This window comes from Trichoderma asperellum, chromosome 3 (genome assembly GCF_020647865.1).
Source record: "Trichoderma asperellum chromosome 3, complete sequence".
Lineage (NCBI taxonomy): Eukaryota > Fungi > Ascomycota > Sordariomycetes > Hypocreales > Hypocreaceae > Trichoderma > Trichoderma asperellum.
The window spans coordinates 5,037,742-5,055,732 of NC_089417.1; the positions used below are offsets into that span (position 1 = coordinate 5,037,742).

At 45.3% G+C, this 17,991-nt stretch overlaps 7 protein-coding genes across 7 annotated transcripts in view; 3 read left to right on the forward strand and 4 right to left on the reverse strand.

The window, feature by feature from the left end:
- Positions 1–277: 277 nt before the first annotated feature.
- TrAFT101_006277 (uncharacterized protein) lies at positions 278–1,211 on the reverse strand. Its single transcript, XM_024901939.2, has 2 exons — positions 862–1,211; positions 278–782 (listed from the first exon to the last, which is right to left on the reverse strand). The coding sequence occupies exons 1-2, from the start codon at positions 865–867 to the stop codon at positions 447–449; spliced, it is 342 nt and encodes a 113-aa protein (XP_024760809.1). The 5' UTR covers positions 868–1,211; the 3' UTR covers positions 278–446.
- Positions 1,212–3,986: 2,775 nt separating this feature from the next.
- TrAFT101_006278 (uncharacterized protein) lies at positions 3,987–8,257 on the forward strand. Its single transcript, XM_024900169.2, has 4 exons — positions 3,987–4,744; positions 4,833–5,207; positions 5,267–7,022; positions 7,135–8,257. The coding sequence occupies exons 1-3, from the start codon at positions 4,415–4,417 to the stop codon at positions 6,848–6,850; spliced, it is 2,289 nt and encodes a 762-aa protein (XP_024760810.1). The 5' UTR covers positions 3,987–4,414; the 3' UTR covers positions 6,851–7,022; positions 7,135–8,257.
- On the reverse strand, positions 7,283–8,167 carry TrAFT101_006279 (uncharacterized protein). Its single transcript, XM_066127705.1, has one exon. The coding sequence runs from the start codon at positions 8,110–8,112 to the stop codon at positions 7,486–7,488; it is 627 nt and encodes a 208-aa protein (XP_065983818.1). The 5' UTR covers positions 8,113–8,167; the 3' UTR covers positions 7,283–7,485.
- A 274-nt stretch (positions 8,258–8,531) lies between the features above and the next one.
- Positions 8,532–9,792, reverse strand: TrAFT101_006280 (uncharacterized protein). The gene is made up of 4 exons (XM_024910646.2): positions 9,458–9,792; positions 9,208–9,382; positions 8,935–9,156; positions 8,532–8,863 (listed from the first exon to the last, which is right to left on the reverse strand). Exons 1-4 carry the CDS (start codon positions 9,611–9,613, stop codon positions 8,604–8,606), a joined length of 813 nt encoding a protein of 270 aa, XP_024760811.2. The 5' UTR covers positions 9,614–9,792; the 3' UTR covers positions 8,532–8,603.
- Positions 9,793–10,193: 401 nt separating this feature from the next.
- Positions 10,194–12,323, forward strand: TrAFT101_006281 (uncharacterized protein). The gene is made up of 4 exons (XM_024910981.2): positions 10,194–10,961; positions 11,033–11,406; positions 11,471–11,767; positions 11,833–12,323. Exons 1-4 carry the CDS (start codon positions 10,496–10,498, stop codon positions 12,181–12,183), a joined length of 1,488 nt encoding a protein of 495 aa, XP_024760812.1. The 5' UTR covers positions 10,194–10,495; the 3' UTR covers positions 12,184–12,323.
- Positions 12,085–13,544, reverse strand: TrAFT101_006282 (putative secondary metabolism biosynthetic enzyme; the record flags this gene model as incomplete). The annotated part of the gene is made up of 1 exon (XM_024908244.2): positions 12,085–13,544. One exon carries the CDS (start codon positions 13,542–13,544, stop codon positions 12,537–12,539), a length of 1,008 nt encoding a protein of 335 aa, XP_024760813.2. The 3' UTR covers positions 12,085–12,536.
- A 3,846-nt stretch (positions 13,545–17,390) lies between these two features.
- The window catches only part of TrAFT101_006283 (putative Hybrid PKS-NRPS biosynthetic cluster), a gene marked incomplete at both ends in the record, with an annotated part of 37,089 nt that continues 36,488 nt past the window's right edge, over positions 17,391–17,991 (forward strand). Inside the window, one exon of the mRNA XM_066127706.1 lies at positions 17,391–17,911. Within this exon, the coding sequence (XP_065983819.1) occupies positions 17,391–17,911 (521 nt within the window). The remainder of the gene's footprint in view (positions 17,912–17,991) is intronic.

Here is a 17,991-nt window from a genome sequence, read left to right on the forward strand (position 1 = left end):
AACTGAAAGACTGCACCGCAGGAGCATATTGATAAGCGTTATCATAGGCTGGTTTAGAAAGAAGACGTCGTTAATACTAATCTAGAAACACACATTTATATAAACGTCAAAGGCTTAGATTTACACCAATATATCTAATTGAGAAATGCTGCACTTTCTTGTATTCTTGAAAATGATACATATCCCAGATTACGATTGTATTGATGTCTCTCATGTGAGGGTTACGATTTCTTGACTTGGCGAAATTGGGCTTTAAACATATTCAGTAAGAACAGTAGCGGCCATATACCATTTTCAAATTCTCTATCTTAATTTCTCGTGAGGCTTATACCAATACGAAACCAATCTCGCTTTACGTATTTTATATACGCTCGCTATGGATAAAATTCGCAGCATTTCCTCATGCCTCACAATTTCCGCATCAGCAGGTGTATGCTCATTCACAATCAGACGCAATTCAGATGGATTGCCTGTGGCTGGATAGAGACTTCAATACAGTGTCCTATGGTGTCAAACGTCCAGTCAGGCTGACTATCGCAGTCATTGGTCGTGGAAACTGTAATCTGTGGCGACGTGCCGGCAGGACAAGGGGTTGTCTGAGTTAACAAAATGCTTTCGCCGGGGAAATTCTCAAAGACGGTACAGAATCCATCGGTCAGAGAACCTGTAAGAAATGCTTGGCCGCTGCAGTCAGAGTTAAACCACTGTTCGTAGTAGATACTGCCTAATGTCGTGGTGGCCGCGGAAGTGAGCCCGGCAAGAAATGAGGAAATATAAAAGATCTATTGTAAGAATCAATTAGAATGAAAGAAATCAGAAGATAATATATATATATATATATATAAGTTCTGAAGACAATACCTTCATGTTTAAAGCGATATATAGAGAATCTGCTGAAAATTTTGAAGTAGTCTGACTGCAGAGTGAAGTGACCAGATGGTGTGTTTATATATGTTCTTAGAACCGGCAATTGATTCATCCAGTCAAGTTTTATGGGGCCAAGTCAAGGTTGTTCAACTGTAAGAATGCAGCTTACTTAACTGTAAAAGGATGGTGATGAAAGTGAATTTGTGATCAAAATGGATACGCAAAGTAGCGTTGGCGAATAAAAAGTCCGCGCCAAAGCATCAGTCACGATGTAAGTTATGCACGGTTAGCTGACTGTTGAGAATACAATATAACGGGGAAAGCTTTTAGAATGCCTAGAACGTTTCCGTACGGCACATTACGACGCGTCGCAATTGAAAAGTCTGCGTGGCTAACAAGCACTTTATCGATTGAAATTTTGTTTCAAGGTATCTACACTCTGTATGCCCAGAATTCGCTTATGCTAAGAATAGATACACTCGCAACAGTGAGCTAATTGCTTTGCTCTCCCTCCATACACATTTCAAAGTCTTCTAGACGTATACAGTAGATAAAGGCACATGTATATTTAAAATTTCGGCTGAAAGCGGCTAAATTGAGCAATTCAGAGATCTGTAAGTCTGGATGGCTTTTCTTCTAAGTGAGTGATAAGATGGCTGCAGGGGAAAAGGGCCGACTGATTCCGATACAAGGTGCTACCGTGAATTCGGCGCCGTAACTCCGCTGATGCTAAAAAATTACGAATTGCTACAGTATCATCATACAATTGCGCCAAGATCATGATTGGTGCTTGTAAGTCCATCGTAGATTCAGGGAAGAACCGGAGCAGCCAATCCAATGAGAAGCCATTAGCAATTTGCCGATTGAATTCTGCCTCAGCCATGATGATACTATTAAAATCCACGGCCAGAATAATCTGGTGATTTATTTAGACTTTGAGTATTATTTTGGCTGCCGGTCCACCTCTGAACCTATCCGAAATGAGCATTGTGACAAACATATAGATAACGCCCTACGGGGAATTTACGATTTAGACTACAAGAAAACGATTTTGAACCGAGTCTTAGACCTGGGCGTGGATTATTTGTCTCAATTCATTCTATAGAATAGATTAAATCCGCCAAGTGTCGATGAAACTCTTCTCGCAAAGGTGTTCATAGGCATGCCATCGAAGTTAAGATCCTACTATTGACCAGTCAACTCGCAAAGCACATTCTGTTCTTGCGGCGGTCTGTTCTATTTAAGCTTATTCTATTCTAGCGCACTAGCTTGTCGGCTGATATTAGTGGAGATGATAAGTCATCAGATCAGCAGATATACCTTCTGGGACTATTTAGTTACAACTGAAGATACTCACTTTCCTGAAGCTTGTATATTCGAATGATGATGTTGTCATTGTGAAAGCAAGGCAAAAGATACCACAAGAGGCCAAGTATATTTGTCATGACCAGTGAAGAAAATATACAAGATTAATATGTTGCTTTACTAGGCAAGTTTTACCTGGCAAAGTTTTACTCTCTGCGCTCAGGTATCACTTTTAGGTGTTGCCAACAATAGGCATAAGCACCGCTGTCAAGTTGCTGTTTAAAATAGGAACAATGAAACCAAAAGTGAAATTCACCAGGCGTTATTAGTCTGGACAGCAGTGAATAAGAGGATTGTTATTTAGGCGGTTCATTTTTGCTATTCGGAGGGTATATTTTGTCATTCGGAGGGTATATTTTTATCATTCGGACAGTATATTTCTGCGAGGGTGATTTAGTAGCTTGATTAGCTTGATATTTTTTATTGCTAGGTGGGGAAGTTGGCATTGAAGTAGATGAGAAGCACAGCTAAGAGGCAAAAGTTGAGGCGCCGCTCGAGTGGATTGTAGCAAAGAGTTCCAGTTGCCTACTACTATCAACTTACATAAGCTCGAGACTGGGCAACCTAGAACTTTCTTTGGCAGTGCGTTCCTGAGTTGCGAAGATCTCCATTTGCATTAGAGCCACAGATGCTAACTGATTAAGAAATTCTAATAATACCTCTTCCTGTGTAATAGTCGGGGATTGATCTTGTCGGTATTTTGCTACATACCTTGACCTTTACTCAATGAGGACAATAGCGCACATGTGGGGTTGTTGTGGGCCAGGTCTCTGGTGTAAGTGTAATTGTAATACAAGGTGCCGTATCTCGCGAGGTAGTGATGTAACTGAATGAATTGGAAGGAATTAGAGGGTTTATGATGGCAATAGTTGCTGAAATACAAGACGACACCAATCCTCCTGTAATTGGATTGCTTACTCAATTATTTGTAAAATACAAAATCTAGCCGGAATTGGGCGTTTGATCGAGGGAAAAAGGGGTTTGCTGTATAATCGCCCCGCCATGTGCCAACTTGCGTAATGCCTTGCATGCATCTCCTTAGCCCTACGGTAGACAGACGACCTAGCAATGATCGAACGTTGGTTGGTACTAAAGTTATAGGTAGACTTAAAAGCCCCTAATAAGCTCAATTCATCTGGACGTTGTGTCTATAGTTTCAGCGGCAAGGGCGGTCACCGATACGATTGGTCAACGAGACCTGTGAATTGCACTTAGCTGCAGAGTAGAGTAGGTTTCTAGAAGCAAAAATAAAGATCCTATGTCGCATATGTATAAGTGCAATGTCGTCTCGTATATATAAGCAAGCTCCAACTTTTGATTCCATACGCTGCAAGTTTGTCCAACAGAGGGAAGATCAAGAACTCCGATAGCAGCCTCTGCTTTGATATTCTCTCAGTTAATTCCCTTTTCCAAACAAAGGACAGAAGGGTTCTCAAATATTTGTTACTACGGTAGCCGATTGTAGCCTGGCACTAGAGGCATCTAGTCTATCCTGCTAGTCAGCAATGCGGAGTAGAGACAAGCAAAGTGCGTCATCTAGCAACCTAGCTGGGATATAGTTCATAGCCTCCGAGACAGACTTGCAACTCGAACAGGCTGTACCGAGAGCTCACCACAGACAAGCCACCGCATACCGTGCGCACACTCGGCCCATGCAATCCGAAACGAATAAGCGTGGCTGCATTGCCTCTCACGAACCAATCCGTGATCAAAGTTCCCCTCCACCAGAGCTTCCCCTCCACCAAGACCCCGCTTGTCCACTTGGCTGCCGGCTTAAAGCTAGAAGCCGTGGGCCTTTGAAATTGCGAGTCTTCGGTTCGTCAGCAGCGAGAACGATGACACAACAGCCGCAAATAGTGTTTCACTGCAGATCCAGATGAGGGCCATGAGCAGCGCAATCGCGACATCTCGGAGGCCCGAGAACGTGCTAATTGTCTGATCAAACGCGGGGTCGTCCCTAACCCCTCTCTAATGCCCTCCTCTTCATTGGTGGCGAGCACTTGTCCATCTCTTTCTCTTTTCGGTTTCTTCTGCTGCTTTTTATAATCCTCCCGCTGCCTCCGTTTCTTCTTTGCTCGTTTTTACCAATTTCTGTTTCTGCTCCTGAAGCAGCAAAGTTTGAACTGTACCTTTTCCCCTCTCATATACCGTTTGCCTTATATCGGACATACAAATCATAAAAATGGGCGACGCCGCAAAGTGCCCCGTAAACCACATCAACGTCGCTGGTGGTGGAACTAAGAACCGTGACTGGTGGCCTGAATCACTCAAGCTTAACATTCTTCGTCAGCACACAAATGTAACCAACCCTCTGGGAGATGATTTCGACTATGCGGCCGCTTTCAAGACCCTTGATTATGAAGCCGTTAAGAAGGACCTGACGGCCCTCATGACCGACTCTCAGGACTGGTGGCCTGCTGACTTTGGTCACTATGGAGGTCTGTTTATTCGTCTGGCTTGGCATAGTGCCGGCACATATCGTGTCTTTGACGGACGTGGCGGAGGTGGACAGGTAAGCGATTACTGATGCCGACTAATTGAATTTCGGCATTATATACATCATTATTGCATTGGCTCTTGCTAACGTATTGGATTGATAGGGCCAACAACGATTCGCACCTCTCAACAGCTGGCCCGACAACGTGAGCTTGGACAAGGCTCGACGTCTTCTTTGGCCTATCAAGGCAAAGTATGGCAACAGGCTTTCATGGGCTGATCTCATCATCCTGTCCGGCAATGTGGCCCTCGAATCTATGGGGTTCAAGACCATAGGTTTCGCAGGTGGCCGTTCCGACACTTGGGAAGCTGACGAGGCTGCCTACTGGGGTGGCGAAACTACGTGGCTGGGCAACGACGTGCGATATGCCCACGGTTTTGCAGGTACTACCAAAGAGCACGGTGTCGTCGACTCCGACGAGAAGAGGCACGACAGCAAAGATATCCACTCTCGCGATCTTGAGTCTCCCCTAGCAGCGGTATGTACCTTTTGCTTCGTATACTCGATGTTAGAAGAGATTATGCTGATACATAGTAGGTACACATGGGTCTTATTTATGTGAACCCAGAGGGTCCCGATGCCAGTGCTGATATTATTGCGGCGGCTCGGGACATCCGCACCACTTTTGCTCGTATGGCGATGAACGATGAAGAGACAGTAGCTTTGATTGCTGGTGGTCACACTTTCGGTAAAACCCATGGCGCAGGTCCTTCAAGCAATGTAGGCCCTGAACCTGCGGCCGCACCTCTTGAGAACCAAGGCCTTGGCTGGGCCAGCACTTTTGGTTCTGGAAAGGGCGGGGATACCATCACCAGTGGCCTTGAGGTGACTTGGACCAAGACACCGACCAGATGGAGCAACCAGTTCTTCGAATATCTCTTCAAGTACGAGTGGGAACTCACCAAGAGCCCTGCCGGTGCGAAGCAATGGGTGGCGAAGAATGCTGAGCCGTTTATTCCCCACGCTTTCGATCCTAACAAGAAGCAGCTGCCTACTATGCTGACCACGGACTTGTCGCTGCGTTTTGACCCTGCTTACGAGAAGATCTCTCGTCGTTTCTTGGAACATCCCGATCAGTTCGCTGATGCGTTTGCCAAGGCTTGGTTCAAGCTCACACACCGTGACATGGGACCAATCAGCCGATACGTGGGCCCCGAAATCCCCAAGGAACAGTTCCCCTGGCAGGACCCCATCCCCGCTGTCAACTACACTCTGGTCAACGACAGTGATGTCGCTGCTCTTAAGAAGGAAATCTTGGCATCTGGAGTTACCCCATCCAAGCTAATCTCCACTGCCTGGGCATCTGCTTCAACCTTCCGCGGTAGCGATAAGCGAGGTGGCGCCAACGGTGCTCGTATTCGCTTGGCACCACAGAAGGACTGGGAGGCCAACAACCCTGCTCAGTTGGCTGAGGTTCTGCAGGCACTAGAGAAGATTCAGCAGAAGTTCAACAGCTCGAGTGGTGGCAAGAAGGTGTCTCTCGCTGACCTGATCGTCCTCGCGGGATCTGCGGCTATTGAGAAGGCTGCCAAGGATGCTGGACACGATATCACTGTTCCATTCGTTCCTGGCCGCAATGATGCCACTCAAGAGCAGACTGATGTTGATTCGGTTGGCTATCTCCAGCCTGTCGCAGATGGTTTCCGTAACTACGGCAAGTCAACACCAAGAGTCAAGCTGGAGCACTTCTTGGTCGACAAGGCCCACCTTCTCACTCTCTCAGTGCCCGAGCTGACTGTTCTCATCGGTGGTCTCCGTGTGCTGAACACAAACTACGACGGGTCAACTCACGGCGTTTTCACCAGCCAGCCTGGTGTTCTCACCAACGACTTTTTTATTAACCTCCTGGATATGGGAACTGTCTGGAAGCCCAACCCCTCTGATAGTGATCTCTTTGAGGGCAGTGACCGCAAGAGTGGTGCCAAGAAGTGGACTGCAACTCGTGTTGACTTGGTTCTCGGTTCTCACCCTGAGCTGCGGGCTGTTGCGGAAGTGTACGGCAGCTCCGATTCTAAGCAGAAGTTTGTGAAAGACTTCGTGGCTGCTTGGACAAAGGTTGTGAATCTAGATCGCTTTGATCTCCCACGGGAGTCTCCCTTAAGGCCAACTAGCCGCTTGTAAATATGATTGTCGGCGGGTGAGTCTCTGTGCTGCTCATATTTGATGACATAGTTTGAATATCTATATGACCAGAATGTATTATGAAGTAAAAGCACTGAATCGAGGTTCCAAAATACATTAATCATTTTTTCCCACAACGTGCCATACAATTAAACTTTTTCGGGATACATCCGTATGTACTTTGGCGCTTATATGACACCTTTGGCCTTTTTAAGCTCTATTTCAATATTCACCGAGGATACTCTCTATTAGCTATGAGTATTTTTCTTGGCTGATTTTTTTAGAAATAGGGTCAGTATAGCCGCCTGAGTCACTACAGAACTCATCCCCACTGTCGCGAAAAACGGGCCGACATGAAGAGGAGAGGAGTCGCAACAGCCAATATTCATTGCTGTAGTCTACACATCTCCCTCATACGGTAGCCCTGTCCGCTGATACAACAATTGAATGTCCCATTGATGAAACTCAAATATACAGGATATTGAACCACGGCTCTTACCACGTCGAAGTTCATTCACAACTCATAATGAGAAACTATGGTCATAAAGTCTCCATTCTGACTAGACCTACTCAAACTGGTGTTTATGCAAGTCCTCATACCATACTGTGTACTTTTAAGAATACTTCTTTGGCCATCATTTTCGCTCTATCTGCCTCTGAATGACTTCTCTCCAGCTCTCTAGGCTCCTCACAGTGAGACCTTCAACCTTTGCTTCATCATCCCATCTCCTCAGCTGGCACATCTCCTGGCACCAGGGCCCAGAGCTAAATTCCTTCACCTCCTCGGCAGACATAGGACCTCCTTGGTAGAATAGGCTTCTTTTGCTGGCTTCTGAGAGGACATCGTTGTAAGATTCGTCTACAGCGCACAGGTACCGTTTAGCTGCCACGTGGGATTCCACCAGACGGGAGACTTTGTCGGAGAAGCCCAACGAGAGAAGGAGGCGAGCTCCTAGAGTTTCATGGCCGACACGGCCAACACTTTGTGTGGTTGGGGCATCTCCTAGATTCTGGATAGGGAGCCTTGCTAAAGCTAAAAGATCTTCTGCTGGAGCAAATTGACCAATATCGTGAAGCAGTGCTGCCACTTGCGTAGCCTCATCTACAGGCGGCGATGCTTCGGTAGCCAGAGAGGCGCATTGCAAGGAATGTTGAAGCTGAGAGATAGGCTCGCCGATATAAGGAGTATGATCCGAGGCCTCGAGAATGGATATTATGTAGGAAGTTACTGTCGCTGGCTCGAGGAATGTAGGGAGAGTCATTTTGGGAAAATAAAACTGTCAGCAGCCGTGATGCAAGGTTTAGATTGGGTCGCCGTAATGCAAAATATTGGAACATATTAGATATACTCCCATCATGGACATATGGGAAAATCTCTAGATAAGCACTTATTTTGGCTAATACGAGATGCTAGAATATTGCTCAAACGCTCCACTCTACACAATCCATGCATGAACACGTGGATAGATCGTCCACTCGGGATTATGCAGTAGGCACGTTGATGGGTCAAATCTAATTCACGAGTCTCCATGAGATCTAATGTGTAGATTTTATCCACTTGAGATGCTACATCTCTATGGAGCCACTGAATACGATTTTGAATCAAAAATCGGCCTCCAAGGTGATGCATACGCAAGTCTAAATTTACTGCACTATTAAGGGAACAAATATTGATCAAGGGCTCATCTTTGGCGAGTGTTGCACATTTATTGCTTGTATACTAATAGCTTCTACTTTATACTGATCTTCATATCTAAAAGGCCAATTGGCGGCCAGCATCAACGCTCAGCATGGGCGAACCAAAGGCATATCTCAAAGCTCCATCTTCATACAGCTCTCCCATTTTACGCATGTGAGTCGCAGGCCACTCTTTCATTCGGCGCTCGTAGTATTCCTGGTGTAAGTCGCCCTCACTAGCAAGATTGTAAGTAGCATAGAGTGCTTTGCGATTCTCGTCGCTGTGATTCGGCCCACTACGATGCGCCAAGTATGAGGTGAAGATGAGCAGCTGGCCTATTGATATAACAGTTAGGAAATGCTAATAACGTTTGTTTAAAGTTGAAAGAACAGGGCAATGTCGTTACCAGGCTCCAGCTCAACAGGCTTCCATTCATGAGCGTTCACCCACTCGGCGGCGATGCAGTGATCGTCAACATTTAGAGGAATATCCATATTATGGCTAGCATCAACAACTTCCAGCCCCCCATTGTTGAAATTAGATTTATCCACGGCAAGTAAGATGGTTAAATGCTTAACATCTTTAATGTGATTATAGGCCACAGCATCGATATGAGGCGCAAATCCACCTATTCGTGTCAGCAAATGTGCTCAGTCTACCCAGCGAACGAACAACGTACCGCTTCCGGCGAGTTTATAATTAATCTTCTCTTTGAAAAGATTCATCGGCTCCCCTGAAAGTTCTTCCAATAATCCCAAGAGCTTTTTGCCTCGCAGGAGCCCGTTGAAGCCTCCATGGTAATCGGCATAATTTTCTGTTCGGCAAAGAACTGTCTCACCGCGAGAATTTATTTCCTATCAATTGTAAGGGTGGGATTTTTTAAGGTATACATGCCCCTTCTACGTAATGTAGAATGAAAAAGATCTTACCTCGTATGGCATAAACTGAGACTCGGCAGTTGGAGTCCAGTCATGAACCTCTTGAGCCCATCTTTGTAAATCTTCAGTCTCGGCATCGCTCAGGATATCTCGAACGACGAGATATCCATTCGCCTTGAAAAAAGCAACTTGTTCTGAAGACAACATGGTGACGCGATGCAACTTCAATCAGCGATATGTGACATGGGTGGGTAGAATCTATGCAGAGCTAGCTGGTTCTTTTTCAATGCTCAGCTCTTCTTGCCTTTTTTTTCTTCTTTTCTTCTTACACCCAAAACCGCCACTATGCGCCCGGAAGTTACCCGTCAAGCTAGCATTTCGCTTACGGGAACGAATCCTCTTCTACCGGAAATCTTTCGTCCATTATCGCCTGCAATGAGGAACTTATGGCTTCACGGGCTGCCCCACCAAAATGACCAGTACCGAAGTGGACCACCACCGGAACGTCCCCAATGAATCAAGAGATGCTCTCGGCGCACGTGGCCGTCGTTGCCGGTCGATCGGCACAAGATGCGCCTCCTCGGGCTGATACAACACCAACAAGAAGCATGTGGTTGGCATCATGGCCAAGGGAAATGGCTAGATTGCCAAAGGTGCAGCTGGGACTACCCCTCAGGTTCATGCGCACGTGGGAATCGTGAAAATGCGACTGCTCCAATACACAATTATCCCCTCAAGATCTAGACCTTTTATCTCGTAATTATGTTGGTTCAGAAGAATATCATAACCCGGCTCATACACGGCCACGGAAAGATAGCGCTTATACAACATTAAATAGGCACTTTTGAGGCTTCACCAGTTATCTGTCGCTGCATGCACTCACGTGTATTGTGCAGGATTTGCCGAGTTAATAATTTCTCTGTCTCCCATACTTCACTATATATTAAGTGACATTGCATGGAAGTGGGAGTCGCTTATATGCAGCCGGGCTGGAGCTGAGACAGAACCAGAGAGAACAACAGCGCTGGCATCGGTTTACTCTCTCAATCCAAAGGTCATAGCCAAGCTGCTGGCAAGAACTTCGCCAAGATGGACTCCAAGAAGTCAGAGGTCGACGAAGTGACCGTTTCGCCAATTCTTCACCCAAGCAATGACACTAGCAAAGATGCCATCGCTCAGCCAAGCACTCTTTCACGTATCAGTCGCATCTCGTCAATCTTCATGGTTCTCGTCGGTGGCTTAGCTCTATTTTCAGACGGCTACAATGCGCAGGTCATTGGATACATGAACCCTCTTTTCGCAGAGCTATATCCCGATGCATTCACTCCCACTATCAAGACCAGACTTTCCAATGCTTTTCTCATCGGCGAAGTGTTTGGAATGCTGTTTTTCGGATGGGGAATCGACAGGCTGGGTCGTCGGACGGGCATCGTTTTTGCGACCTTGTTCCTCATCATAGGAATTGTGCTGGCTACTGCGGCCCACGGAAACTCTCCCACCAGCATGTTCTGGATGATGATCATAGGCCGTGGAGTTGCGGGTTTTGGTGCTGGAGGTGAGTGTCACGCTGCGCACGCGTATATACAAATGTTGAGCGGCCACTAATGAGAGTTGGGGAACTGGTAGGAGAATATCCAACTTGTGGTACTGGCAGTGCTGAAGCCTCAGATGAAACTGCCTTTGTAAGACGCCGTCGCGGCATGCTTGTTGCTGTAGCTACAGATTTCGCTATCGATCTCGGCTTCGTTATGGCCGGCGTCATTGTACTCATTGTTCTAGCTGCATATCATCAACATATTAACGATGGCGTATGGCGCGTCTCATTCGGCCTTGGCTTCGTCCTCCCAGTGGGACTTTTGTTCTTCCGTCTTCGCTTGATCAATTCAACTCAGTACCGAAAACACGCTATAAAGTCGGACATTCCGTACTGGTTGGTGATCAAGCGCTATTGGAAACCCATGCTTGGAACTTCGCTGGCGTGGTTCATGTATGACTTTGTTGTAAGTGTTGCTTTACTTCTCTAAAAGAGATAGATCTCAGTAACTAAATGTCTCTGTTGGACAGACTTATCCTTTTGGTATCTTTGGTTCAACCATCATTGGGACGTTGAACCCCAACAACACTCTTGTCCAAAACATTGGCTTCGGCACTGTTCTCAACTGCTTTTACCTTCCCGGAACCCTCATCGGTGGTCTTCTCATGGATAAGATTGGCCGCAAGCAGACCATGGCACTGGGATTCTTCTTGTGGTCTATCCTGGCATTCATCATTGGAGGCGCTCTCAATCCCATCACCAGCGTTTTCCCGCTCTTTGTTGTCCTGTATGGCATTTTCAACACTTTGGGAGAAATGGGTCCTGGCGTACGTATAAGCTTTTCTTCTCCTGAATTCTTATTAAGAGCAGCCATAAATCTAACTATGCCTAGGTTGGTACCTTTCTTTGTGGTGCTGAATCGTTTCCTACTCCGGTGCGAGGCCATTTCTTAGGCTTTGCCGCTGCCGTTGGTAAAGCTGGAGCTGCCATAGGCACACAAGTTTTCACCCCCATCCAAAACTCTTTCTCCGATCCCCAAAAGGGCGTTCAGGGTGTCTTTCTTATCGGAGCTGCCTTTGCCATGGTTGGCTGTCTTCTTACATGGTTCCTGGTTCCTGATAAGGAGAAGGACCTTGAGAGCGAAGACGCGCGATTCCGTGCCTATCTCGAGGAAAACGGCTACGAAGGTACTTTTGGGGAGTCGATTGACGCTGAGATCAAAAGCTCAACTTTTCACATATAACTTGTATTATGGTAGAGGAGAAACGTTTGTGAAACAATTAGAACGGTGATTATAGTCTAAAAGCTTTTTACGTTACACACTCACCCCGAAACCCTTTTTTTTTTGTTTGTGTAAAATGAAATAAACCAATTCTGTAGCCCATTCCAGGCTTTTTCCAAAAGCTGTGAAATACCTTTTGCAATTTTGATGTTGAAGGGTATCATGCCAATTCCATTGGACTTTTTATTCATAGAAGTTGTGCTTCAAATGGTAGCTAATCGTTTCATGGTGTAGCTTGTAGACATCGGTGTCTGCTCCAATGTCGGAAAAGTTCAATCGCGCCGGACAACTATAGTGCTGTGGCAAGCAATAATCTATGCCTTGCTGGCGACATGAACAATGATTTTTCCACCGGCTGAGCCCTTTTTAAGGTGTTTGTAGGCCTCCAGGGCCTCTTCAAACTCAAACGTTGAGTCAATGATAGTCTTGATCACTCCCTCGCCTAACCACTTTGTTATTTGAGCTAAGTCGTCGTGGTTATTTTCCGTTATGTAAGTTATGAATTTGCCTTTACCTCCACCCAAAAATGAAGGCGTAAATTTGGCCTTCATGACGTTCTTAATACTGCTCAGAGATGCAGATCCTCCGACGAGAACAAAGGCCCCCTCCGGTTTAAGGTAGTGACGAGACTCTTGGTAGAGGTCTGGAAGGGATGAGCCGACGTTATCGACGATCAGATCAAAGGTGATCTCCTTCTGCTTTAACTGTGTAACAATGTCGCCAGCCTTGTAATCGATGATCTCATCTGCTCCTAGCCGCTCACAGAGCTCTCGTTTCGCAGTAGAACAAGAAGTAGTCACATGGCAACCAAGGGCTTTTGCGATTTGAATGCCACAGGTACCCGCACCTCCCGATCCACCGTTAATAAAGACTTTGGCGCCGGCTTGGACATAAGGCTTTATAGTCTGGTATGCTGTCAAAGCGGTTGTCGGTGCGCCTGCGGCGAGATCCAGATCGAAATCAGCTGGCAAGACAGCGTAACCATTGTATTCGGCGATAACGTATTGAGACAGCGAGCCTTGTGCTTTTCTAGGGTCCAGGCGCACCATCACAGCGTCTTTGACTTTGACATCTGCTACATCATCTGCTACAGCGACAACTCGGCCACTGAGGTCCATTCCTGAAGTTTTAGGAAATGATGTAATCGCCTTGGATGCGAATCCCATCTCCACCATTTTATAGTCCGCAGGATTGAGGCCAGCACTGAGGACTTGAACAAGAATCTGTCCTCGTTGAAGGGGTACAGAAGGCTGCTCTGCGTGATCGACAAGTTTTAACACATCTTCTAGAGGCCCTGGGGTGGCAATTTGCCAAGCTCGCATGGTTGTAGACATGTTGTAGTTGCTTTGCTCACAGACTCCCATGTGAATGAGTAGAATAAATGTTTTCTGTTTGCTTGTTTTTTTTTCTTTGGCCACCATACAATTTATATCAAATACCTTTGAAGATAGACCGAGCCTCGGCACTTGCCACTAATGGCATTTTTCACCGCGGAGTTTTGTTCTCCATAGTTGGCGGAGCGGAATTCGACTAATTAGGAAACATCCACATTCTTGATGTGTGTGTGGACGGCTTTGCGAAAACAAGCGGGTCCGCTTTCCAAGAAGCTTGCTATTGATGGAAACCATACCTTTTCGCATACCTTTTCGCTGCTAAAACTATACGGATAGACCAGCTATACAAGCACAGACAGGACTTTCCATGAAGGACTTATTTATCAGCTCTAATACTCTAAACCATAAACTACTAGCATACCAATAATTAAGCGCATATTACGCTGGCGCTCAAAATTTTTTTACACAATACACAGAAGCTACATGGAAGTCTGCAAGGCATTATCCGCATCCAGTTCGTACGTACATGCCAGGGAGCAGGTGCAAAAAATCATTCGTAGCAGAGCAAATGTGCCTGACATCTTTCCAAACAGGCATTCTGTTGCGAGAAAAGCAACTCTTCGACTAGCAATACTCACGATATACTACCCAGAAGTTAAGAATAGAATAGTTGAATTGAGAAAGATAGTAATTGGGTCCATTGAACTTCTCAAATATATGTGGGTATCATCGTATTTCTAGCCTTTTAAATATGTATAAGAATGACTCTTTCAGTTTTTGACGAGATATGACCAGTTTATAGAGCTCTCACATCAGGTCTTTCGTAGGTAGTTAGCGAACGTATATTCGTTTGCATATTTTTTGAATTCCCATAAATTGTAGGGTAGCACCGTGTGGCCTTGTGATAAACTATGGGCCTCAATCCTTCTCTCTAAGACATACTGCATGATGATGGTAATCTCAACATGGAACATAATTCATCTGCGAGTGTAATCGCGCTATCACGTGCCCGCGCTTTTCTACTACATCACTGCATAAAATCGTCTAGTTGGCCCTTCGATTGCGCTACTGCAGGTCTCAAATTCTGATCACGACGCGCAGATCTGGAGCAAGAGAGGCCCTCGTCTCAGATACTCTTCTGTCAGATGGCCTAGCTTACAACAAGTATCGCAAAACTAGTAAATTCATGAGATGGATCGCTCAGGATATGGTGTGAATAATCCTTCATCTCTCTTATTCCGTGAAACTTCCCGACGCCACATACTATAACAAGCAGAGGAAGCGCTGCGGGTGGAGCCTGTGTCACCTTGTGTAGGCCCAATTCTCTTACCCGACGCCTTCTGGTCTAGTTAATATTACAAGATAACTTGAACACAACGGATATTCGTTCCTGGCTATACTCAGTGGACAATATACATGCAATAAGAAAGAATACAGCATTGTTGGTCGTAGGCTGTGGCATTCACGTCAAGACGGTTTGAGCTCACTTCCAAAAATACGAAATTTTCATTACTAATATGAGAGATAAAAGACGAATGTCACAACCTTGCCAACAGATATCTAAGTCTGCTTTTAGATGAGACGCCAGCTCTTCCACCCTCTTATACACAATCATCCCCGTTGAGGTGCAACGAATGTAAATCATTGCACTACCTCATAAAATACTACTAATATTAATGAAGAGCTCGGTTAGAGTATGATAAGCCGAGATTATTATCTTAATGGTGTGCACTGGTGATGTATCTGCTGAAATGCAAGCAAGGGTTATGTTTCAGCTCGTTGAATTCGCTGTATAGGGAAGATCGCACTGATGGAAAATCAAGGGTAATGGGTAGTTCAAGAAACAAGGGACTGGTTAGCAAAGTTAGGCAAGCTGAGAGTTGAATCGCAAGGAGGAAGACAAATCAAAAGTACAAGACGAATGTGGCTGGCTTGAAGCCTACCTCTGACACGAAGTGCGTAGTAGCTTATGCAGGGTAACAACCGCGTCGGTTTTGCGCGGAAATGAATCACGTAAGCCTTGGCGAATATGTGGATAAAGGCGTAGCTTGCCAAGAAGGCGCGATAACCACTTGATGCTATTGGCCGGAAACGATGAGACTTGCGGCGACTTAGAGACACGATATGAGTAATTAATTTCTGATTAAATGGCCATGGAACGGACCGATCGACAGCCTATCATGGTATCTGACTGTCTGGGCAGAAGAAGCAGTCGTCGTTAGGTAACGTGAATATCTTTTCTTGGTTCTGCATCAGAACCTACCTCTGTTCGAAACACGTTTACTAGATAAGTACCTAACCAAATCACATAATAGATTTGCTACCTGGATACTTATCGGCCGTATTTGTGTACTACAGATACATGTCTACAGTTTCTACTTCTAAAACTATATGTGGTAAACATCAAAGTACGTCGCATGAGATGCTACATGGATGATACGCATGTGCGGTGTGAATTTATATTATTTACTTACCTATAAGAGCTTTGATTTCCCCTGAAAACAGTAGTATTCCTCACACATGCCCTTTTTGCTGTCCTGAGTGAGCAATCGTAGACCGAGCTTAAAAATTAGGCTGGCTTCACGGGACAGCCGTATTCGTGTTATATTGCTGCCCCTTGACGATTGCAGAGGCTGTAATTGACATCCTAGATGTCACGTATGCAAGGATATCTACTTGACACTCATCTCAGCCTCGTTTTACTGTTGGCTTCAATTACGCTTGGCCTTTTGATCCACTCTATATGCCTACCTGCTAGCCAAGCGGAGAGCAAAAAGATGGGGAAGCATATAGCTATAAGCACATAGCTCTATAATTGCTCACGCTGTTGTAATAATACTTTTTACCGCCACTATTATCTTTATTTAACCCATCAGATAACTCTATTTACTCGAGTGTTCCTATTTCTCCTAATGTGTGTATTTTCATTTCGCGGGTTCTACTCTCTACTCTCCCCTGATAACTGACATCATACCGCAAAGCAAGGGAGGGAATCAAGAGACAAATGACGAGGAGATGGCATCCACTTCCCCCCCTTTTTTTTTTTTTTTTTCTCGGTTTATGGCGTCTTGAGTACTCTTCATACTCTACCTCTTGTATATTGGATTGCCTTTTTACTACTTTTTCTCCAGCGATGCTCGCTGCGCTTTTTGTTGGTGCATCTCGATAATGGCGACAATGTAAAGACATTGATAGTATTTATTAAAAAGTTAATATTCGCAACATAGGTATTCTCATGAAATATTTTACATCTTATAATATTTTTCACACCTGCTTACGTGCTCACACGCTAATATCGTATATAAAATAATCTCGTATATACAGCACTTTTGTGCATAGAGCAAACATATATATCAAGTACGGGAGCTGCAAAGTGGGCATTTTATCTGACCGCATCTTAGCTACCCCTAAATTATTAGCTGCTAACTAATAATGCAGCATAAATCTCAAAAATCTAGCTGCTATTATCCACCATGAGAAAATAACTACTCTCAGGAGATTAGAGGCTACGGACTAACCCGCGGCTGTGCGCCTGCATACGCGCTGGCGGTAGGGAGCCAGCCTAGTGAGACATAAACGTAATTGCCATTAAAGCTGATGTTACCGTTGGCTATGACTGTGTCTCATTCTGAACAATAATACTGGTATCCTGTATTAGTCGTAGCTGTAAACCGGGTACTGGTCATATTCATATTAGCAGCCATTCGATCTTCGACTTTTTTTTGTCTTCTTTCATTTTACAGCTCAACTCATCTTGACTGCGTAGATTAATATCTATACCATTTCTAGACATTCTTTATTACTGATTTATCAAACGTAATTATAGAATTTGCCATGCCTGCCCTAGTTGCGGACGGAGAGGCTACAAAGGGCCTCACCGGCTCTGTTGACGGATCCAAGGGCCAAAATGATGACGCTGGAAATCGGTCCCATATTGCCATTTGCGGTGTTGGTATTCGCCTTCCTGAGGGCATACGAAATACCGAAGCATTTTGGAACTCAATGATCATTGATCTAGGTAGCCGAACTTTTGATCAAGAATCCCAGCAAAAAGGCCAACCTACAGCTGGTCACGTCACGCGCGAGCGATTCTTAAGTGAAGACCTCAGGTCGTCCGATGCAGCTTTCTTCTCTACGGCAAAGGATACATCGATTGAGTGCGATCCATATCATCATAAACTACTTGAAATTACGCACGAATGTCTGGAAGACGCATGTGAGACCAACTACCGTGGCAGCATTGCTGCTGTAGCTTGCTATGTGGCTATGCCTCCCCATAACGACGCCACGAACGGCGCCAATAATCTTTCCACATCAAAGCGTATATCTCAGCAATACGATTTTCAAGGACCAAGGTAATAATCTTCATGAATGTTTTTGATGAAACTATTTAATTTTGCTGCTATGAACATTGGACGCTAACTACAGTTGTTTG

Bases quoted from the DNA above. Each gene is read 5' to 3' on its own strand.
- TrAFT101_006281 (XM_024910981.2), top strand. From the start codon at position 10,496: ATGGACTCCAAGAAGTCAGAGGTCGACGAAGTGACCGTTTCGCCAATT. The intron at 11,407-11,470 runs GTAAGTGTTGCT...TCTGTTGGACAG, and splicing joins GGTTCATGTATGACTTTGTT to ACTTATCCTTTTGGTATCTT. The intron at 11,768-11,832 runs GTACGTATAAGC...AACTATGCCTAG, and splicing joins TGGGAGAAATGGGTCCTGGC to GTTGGTACCTTTCTTTGTGG.
- TrAFT101_006278 (XM_024900169.2), top strand. From the start codon at position 4,415: ATGGGCGACGCCGCAAAGTGCCCCGTAAACCACATCAACGTCGCTGGT. The intron at 4,745-4,832 runs GTAAGCGATTAC...TTGGATTGATAG, and splicing joins GACGTGGCGGAGGTGGACAG to GGCCAACAACGATTCGCACC. The intron at 5,208-5,266 runs GTATGTACCTTT...GATACATAGTAG, and splicing joins TTGAGTCTCCCCTAGCAGCG to GTACACATGGGTCTTATTTA.
- TrAFT101_006279 (XM_066127705.1), bottom strand. From the start codon at position 8,112: ATGACTCTCCCTACATTCCTCGAGCCAGCGACAGTAACTTCCTACATA.
- TrAFT101_006280 (XM_024910646.2), bottom strand. From the start codon at position 9,613: ATGTTGTCTTCAGAACAAGTTGCTTTTTTCAAGGCGAATGGATATCTC. The intron at 9,383-9,457 runs GTAAGATCTTTT...TACAATTGATAG, and splicing joins CTCAGTTTATGCCATACGAG to GAAATAAATTCTCGCGGTGA. The intron at 8,864-8,934 runs GTAACGACATTG...TTATATCAATAG, and splicing joins GCCTGTTGAGCTGGAGCCTG to GCCAGCTGCTCATCTTCACC.